A 7,450-nucleotide genomic window follows, 5' to 3' on the forward strand; every position below is an offset into this window, starting at 1 on the left:
TTACATGTAACAGCTCGGGAGCTTTCATGTGAATATCAAGCTCTTTCACACAGATTCAAATTCCTGCCTCCTAGTTCTATTTTCACTCACATTCCAAATACCATAATATATTAATATTAACAACAACAACTGGAATATTTTCACTAATTGTCATATTCATCTTGTATATTGACTAATCCTTGTGACCCAATGTAAATCTCTCCAAATACTCACTTTTTTGTTAGCTATTAATATAGCAGACTTGACACACATGATAAGGAATGGTTTAGTTCAGCAGGAATTTTGTATATGTACCAAAAAGATCAGGTTTTAGTATATTTAAGTGCAAGAAAGTAGCAACACCATCACAGCCAGCAAGTCATATTTGCTTTCCGGTTATAATTAATGCTGACATTAACTTCAGTGATATTAGAGTCAATGCATGACCAGGTAGTGGAAAGTAAAATCCTTTGCTGGATATTATGATTTTGTGAAATAGAATAAGAACTCTTTTCCAAGACCTTACTTAGTTGAAACTGGGTTACTTAATGCTGTGGAGAAGCTATTTACAATTTTCAGATTTACACCAGTTTGAATATGATCAGAATCAGACTTATAAAGTCAAAAAGGTTCTTTAAAACTGGTAACAATCATCAGTGAAGGCTATAACATAGGAGTTACCTGTGTGATTCCATTGGCTGGGCAATGATGAGGAATAATATCAAAATGGACAGCAATCTAGATAAATTCATAAGCTTTAAAATTTCAAGTGGAATGTAAGCTGGTTAGTAATTTCCAGGGAGAAGTTAAAAACCTGTCCTGCACAGTCTTCTTCTTGAAAGAAGTGTCTAATGTAGAACCTGAATCTTATTTACGATGTTTCATTCCTGCATTGTGTGAAAGTTGTTTCATAGTGTAGAACCCGCTCACTTTTTGGAAGTCAAAAGGTTTAGTCAGTTGAGGGGAAAATTGCAAATTTGCTTCTAAATGTGAAACGTATTTTCCAGTGGATTTAACAGTCCAAGCATGCCTCTTCATTTGTCCTTTGAAAGCTTTTAGTTTGGCTTTTATGCAGAGCTGGTGTGAATTTCAGTACAGTGGCTGATCTGAGGCAGTTGTTTCTCCTTATGTATAAATTCGCATAGGTCCAGTATAAACATTATTTCAGAGCTCAAGAAAACTGAAGAACAGCAAACATTATATATTCTTGCAATTTTTATACAGATGTCTTTACTCCCCCTCCAGAACTAAGGTAATTTCTCACAGAAATTTCTTAAAGATGCTTTTACTGCCCATTTTGCTTTCTCTGAGAGCCTGCTTTCAGATAGTCTCCTTATAATTACTTACAGCAGAAATTATTAATTAAAAAAACAACCAAAAGAGCCAGAAAATTTATCTTTGAAGCTCATTGAACCTTACTTCCAGCTCGGACAATCAACACAACTGGAGCTATGACTGTATTTAATACAGTTGTTTTCAATTAGGGAGACTATGGAGATAAAGGTGATACAGGGAGCAAAGGTGCCAAAGGAGAGATTGGAGACCCAGGACCTCCAGGGCCAAAGGTAATACACATTTTCATATTACTTAAATTTACAGAGTAGAAACTAGGCAAATTTGGCTTTTGTTAAGTATCTCACTCTACACATTTCTAGGGATCTGGTGGAAGAAAAGGTGAACCTGGTCTTTCGGTAAGTAGGTAAATAAATTATTTTAAGCAATAGCAGTTTATCTGGGAAAATTATTTAAAGGTTATGTGATCTTACACAGGGCTGTTTATGAGATATTTCGCTGCCTACATTTTTGTAAATAAATAAATATTTCAGCATTCTTAACACGAGAACACACAATAAATGAATACTCTTTTTCAGAGAGAAGATGTTATCAGACTTATCCATGAAATATGTGGTAAGCATTCCAGTATGGAAAAAAAAGTAGTTCTGATAAATCACAGTGAATTTATATTGATTGAATGGATTTTTCCTTTGCATGTTTGTGTGTCTGGATACCATTGATAGGAAAACACTGCTCCCTATGTTGCCAGAACTATACCTGAAGTAATTTGGTCCAGCTCTGTTTCTGTGATCAGTACCAGTAACAAGAAATTAATTCATTAATTGAGTTTTAACTGGCTTAATCTGATGTGTGAGTCCAATTCATTTTTGAAAGGTGGTCTCTCATAGAATGTCTGAAATGGTTATTCTTCCAGGTTGTGGTATCAAATGTAAAACAACACCACTGGAACTAGTATTCGTCATTGACAGCTCAGAAAGTGTTGGACCAGAAAACTTCAATATTATCAAAACCTTTATGAAAACATTCATTGACAAGGTTTCTGCCAACCAGGCTACAACCCGCATCGGCATTATCAACTTCAGCCACAGAGTGGACCTGGTGTCTACTCTGAAGCAATACACGAGCAAAGAGCACCTGAAATCAGCTGTTGATAAGATGCCCTACTTGGGAGAAGGCACGTACACGGCCTCTGCCATCCAAGAAGCCATTCGCTTGTTCCAGGCAGCGCGCCCGGCCGTCAGGAAGGTGGCTGTCGTCATAACGGACGGACAGGCGGACGATCGGGATAAAGTACGGCTGGACACCATCGTAAGAGAGGCCCATGCCGCGAGTATTGAGATATTTGTCATTGGCATTGTACAGAGGACTGATCCTCATTTTGATAACTTCCTGAAAGAAATGCAGCTCATTGCAACAGACCCTGATGAAGAGCATGTTTACCAGATAGACGACTTCGTAACGCTTTCAGGTAAAAGAAACTATTTCAGTAAGAGGAAACTGGAAAGCGTGTTTGGCCTCTCCCATGGCCAGGCAAGGCAGCCTGCTGAGTGGCAGCTTTTATTTCTCTTTTGGATAAAGCTCGCTTTTGTTTTGCATCATCTTTGGCCAAATGAAACCTTTGCCAAATTTTTTACCTCTTGCAGAGGCAATAACCCACAATGAACATCAGTTTTCTAAGCCCAGGTCTTTTTTGGGGTACTCCTCTTCTGTGAGAGATTGCATCAGCCTTGCTTCACAGTCCTTTTGTGCTTGGCCATTGTTTCATCCTAGAGAGATGCAGGTTTCCTCCCACTAAGACATATCTCAAACTCTCTCTCTCTCTCTCTTTTTTTTGGGTCCTGTGAGTCTTGGAATCTCTCCACTTTCTCTTGCAACAACTCCTTTTTTTTCCTTTTTTTTATTTTCTGAAAGGCATAAGGAAACCTGTGCTTTCACCCTAGTTTCAGGGAAAAAATGGTGAAACCACAAACGAAGGGAGTGGGTTATGAAAGACATGGTATATTTCAATGTATGTGGCTTGAAAAATATCTGTGGCTATGGGTGAAATCAGGAGAAAATCCAAAGGAAATCTATAATGACCCATAAAAAAAAAAGGGTACATTGATCTAGACTAATTGTAGACCAGCCTATACTTTTCCTGAGCATAAATTTATTTTGTTATGCTGAGATTGTGAATGAAGTTAAGTCTGGATTGAAGGCATTAAGAAAAATCCAACCTAAGGTCTGGTTCCTGCTGGGATTAAATTTAAGGCTTTGACTCAGACTCCAGCAATGAACATAAAAATATTCCCAGTCACTGATGCTTTTTTGGTTTTACAAATAAGTAGAAAACAGTTGCCCAGTTTTTCTTTTTCTTTCTTATGTGTAAACACTTCCTTTCCTTCACCCTCATTTTTTTGGCTGTTATTCTCTTTTCTGCTATGACTTTTACTTCCTAGAGGGACTTGATATTCTTATCTGTTTTTTCTTAAAAGAACAACATGGTGCTAAAATAAAATAATTCAGAGACTGTGTTACTTTATTAAATTTATCATTTGGATTTTGACATAACTACAGAAGATGGTCTTTCACAAGTCACTCTAATTAAAACTTTAGGGCTAATACTGCGTAAAAGCTTGTTCTGAATCATTGTGCCTTCTTTTCATTACCCTTTAAAATTGTCATTATTTCATTAATCTTTTCAGTTCTTGAAAATAAACTGATCACAAAAATCTGTGAGAACGAGTCTGCAGTGTACACCAGAAATTACAGTATTTTATCTCCTTCTCCAAGTCTGGAATCTGAAATTCCCAGGAAAGATGCTAATAGCCTGTTACCTAAAATGACCACTTCACAGATTGATATACTTCCCACAGAAGGATCAAATAACCCAGTGAGTAAACTAGTAACAGTTGTCAAATGTTTTTAAAGTATGTGTCTTTATTTGAATTCTAATATTTTGCCATCTTTATTTCACCAATCATTTTTTAATATGCAAATAACATGTCATTTGACTAGACCAAAGTGTTTGAAAAAAACTTTTCAAGTTAGAGTGAACTTATTTGATGAGGACAAATGTTTACAAAAGAAATAGGGCAATGCTGCCTCTTGGCAATAAATGCTGAGAGTCCTCATGTTTTTTTGTAGGTCTTACTCATCTTAGAAGGGAGTTAAAACTCTTACATTTCTATTGTGGCAGGTGCAATTATTTATATGCAAGCTGATTAGATTAGTTACTACAATCCTTCTTGTCATGGTCACACACTTTCCAGCCACATTTCCAAGTTATTAAGCTTTTGGTGTTTTTTCATTTTCCACATTGGGCTGTACTTCTAGGAATCCTTATTTGCTACTCTTTGTTCTCCAGCCTTAAATTTCTCCTGACCTGCATTGAGGTTCTTCCCTCCAAAACAGTGCTGCTGCACAGACAGAACAGGAAGAGCTTTCATGCAATAGATGATATTTTTTGCAGGTGTGGATCACCTTAGCTCCCTAATTAGGTGTCCAGTGTTTTTCAGCCACTGTTGGAGCATCAGATTAGGATATTTGTAACTCTTTAGGGCATTTTTATTGCTTTACCTAAAATAGTCAATAAAAACTTGGAGCTTTGCAAAACGAGCTTTGCTTGCCACAGATGGATAAACTGGTTGAAATATATTATGTACAAACCTCTGTACAAACCTCTGTAGCTGCTTGGAATGGATATAGCAGACCATGATACTAGTATTCAAATATTAATCGAATACAGATTACAGATAATTAAATATTACTGACTTACTGTGGAGGAGCCAATGGATTATCCACTATTAATCCTTGTAGTATTGTTTATATAATATCATTCATAATTAAATAGTTCACTTTCAAAATCTAGGTTAATTTCCAAGAATAAGAGCCCCTTTGGTAAGTGTGATTAATTTAGGTTTTGGGCTTATAATACATCCAGACAGATCTGTGAGACACTGAGAGTCAATTTTGACATTCTGTATTATTAAGAAAAACAAATGTAAACCTAAATAGATGCTGATTTTATAAAACATGATAAGAATCAGAAAGGATTCTTAGGTAGGTTCATAGATAGGATTAGATGCTCACACACTTGGTTCTGGCTGGCTGTTGTTATGGATAAATCTTCAAACTGTTGAATTACTATCATAAATAAACACAGTCTTTTTGCAGACCTAGAGAAGAAATGCAAAATTCAAAGGACTGGATGAATTGTCTGCACCTTTACATTTCACCTAGACTGGTTTCCAATCACTCTGAAGAGTTTTCTTAAATTGACTTTGTTAATTCTTAAATTGACTTTGACTTTGGTGGCCTGTAAATGAGAAGATATTGAATCGTATCGAATTCCTTTCTGCTCTCAGTAGGTAATCAGTGTCTGATTAAGGCAGTTGTTTGTGCTATACTGTACTAGGGACCTTGCAAATCTGCTTGAATATACTAAAATATTAGGCAAATCTTTTGATATTAGTTGCAATTTGAAGAGCAGGTTTGACTGCTTAACACATCTATCAAGGTAAATTCTGAAATTCTAGTTATTAGCAACTGGCTGTTAACCAGAAATAGAACAGATTGAAGAAGTCAGATCATGCCCAATGAGTGTACTAGATGTTAAGCAGCAGTGACTTACCCAAGAATTCCTCCTATTTTTTGTTTTATTTATATTTCAGACTAAGTAGTGACTGGAATTTAGCTTAAATTGAATGAATTCAGCTTTGTGGCTAAATCAGAGGCATTACTTTCCTTTTTCATTATGCTCACATGGTCAGAAAATTATGGCTCCATACTAAATAATCACAGTAACCAATCTGCTTTTAACAGTGGTTTTTCACATGTTGTGTAGCAAAAGTTTCCTGAATAATTCTATCAACTTTTTTTTTTTTTTGGTCATAGCATCTATGCCCTGACAGAATTTTAAGATTTTGACTCCTTTTGCAGCATAGTCCATCACAACCCACATACACTGAACGTCTGCCATCTGCTCAGGACCGCAACGTGACCACCTCTGCTCAAAGAGAATCAATACTTCCCCCAGTTTATAACATATCTGAAACCAGACCCCTGAGTCCAGTTGTCAATCCTTTCATTGGTGGAGCTGCTACTGGAGATCACCGGCCAGCTGCATGGCAGGCAGAGGTAGCCAGAACCCGAAAAAGTGAGTAATAAATACTGTCTGAAGGTTCTGGGTAGCAAGTCTGTACCGAAATAAAAAAAATGATGAGCAAACCCACTTCCCCTTCCAATATAATTTAGATTTTATTACTTTTTGTATTTCTGGGTGCTCTGTCTGCAGACATCACAGTCAGAGACAGATTTTTGGACTCAGATGATAGCCATGTATACCAACTGCATGCTTAGGTATTTAAATAGTAGCTTGATTCTCGCATGAGGATTTAGGCAGTCTTGCTTCCAACTAACCCTTTATCTTTTTAGGCCTGTTCAGGTAAGTCATTAATGGAAGTGGAATTCAGCCAGGCACTACAAGAAAGAAAAGAGGTGCTTTTCTTACTGCAGGAGGCACTTCTAAGATAACACAACTTATTCCCAGAATCCAAGCTAACTTTTACTGATGCACTTTCAGATCCAAGGTGCTTGGAACCTATGAAACCAGGAGATTGTTGGAGCTATGAGGTGAAATGGTATTATGACAAGAATGGCAATTCTTGTGGCCAGTTCTGGTATGGAGGTTGTAATGGTAACAACAATAGATTTGAAACAGAAAAAGAATGTCGAGAAACCTGTGTTGATTGATGAATAAGTAAGTTGTCTCCTTCTGGTCCTCCCTCAATCACCTCTTTTCCTGCTTATGTTTTGTTTTATATTAATCAAAACTCAGTTTTCCTTTTCAACTCATAGCCTGTGCAGTCAATATCACAAGGTCCTTCTGCAATTTCTTGTAGTCACTCCTTTTCTTTACTACTTTATTATGGTACTTAACTACTTTAGAGGAACACAATATTGTCACCAACTCCAACTTTGTCACCTCCCTATTTACTCCCTTCTCTAGATCACTTATCTTGAGTAGGACAGACTGTAGCATCCATCTTTCAGTGACATCTCTCCACCGACTCTTTATCCTATTTTTTTGTTTTATTCTTTTCACAACTTACAAGGCTGTCCCTCTCAAATCTGTGACTTTCCTTTGGGGGAGGGACCCTACATTTTGGAAATCCAGTCAGACTATACTGGCTAT

The 7,450-nt window shown here is 36.8% G+C and overlaps 1 protein-coding gene across 1 annotated transcript in view; it reads left to right on the plus strand.

Annotated features, from left to right (window-relative positions):
• Nucleotides 1–7,008, plus strand: part of COL28A1 (collagen type XXVIII alpha 1 chain) — a gene marked incomplete at both ends in the record, with an annotated part of 57,045 nt that extends 50,037 nt beyond the window's left edge. Inside the window, 7 exons of the mRNA XM_084209750.1 lie at nt 1,464–1,544; nt 1,635–1,670; nt 1,851–1,887; nt 2,189–2,743; nt 3,960–4,147; nt 6,196–6,412; nt 6,839–7,008. Coding sequence (XP_084065876.1) covers nt 1,464–1,544; nt 1,635–1,670; nt 1,851–1,887; nt 2,189–2,743; nt 3,960–4,147; nt 6,196–6,412; nt 6,839–7,008 — 1,284 coding nt within the window. The remainder of the gene's footprint in view (nt 1–1,463; nt 1,545–1,634; nt 1,671–1,850; nt 1,888–2,188; nt 2,744–3,959; nt 4,148–6,195; nt 6,413–6,838) is intronic.
• Between the last annotated feature and the right edge of the window lie 442 nt (nt 7,009–7,450).

The sequence above is a fragment of the Fringilla coelebs genome (genome assembly GCF_963513975.1).
Source record: "Fringilla coelebs genome assembly, chromosome: 1".
Classification (NCBI taxonomy): Eukaryota; Metazoa; Chordata; class Aves; order Passeriformes; family Fringillidae; genus Fringilla; species Fringilla coelebs.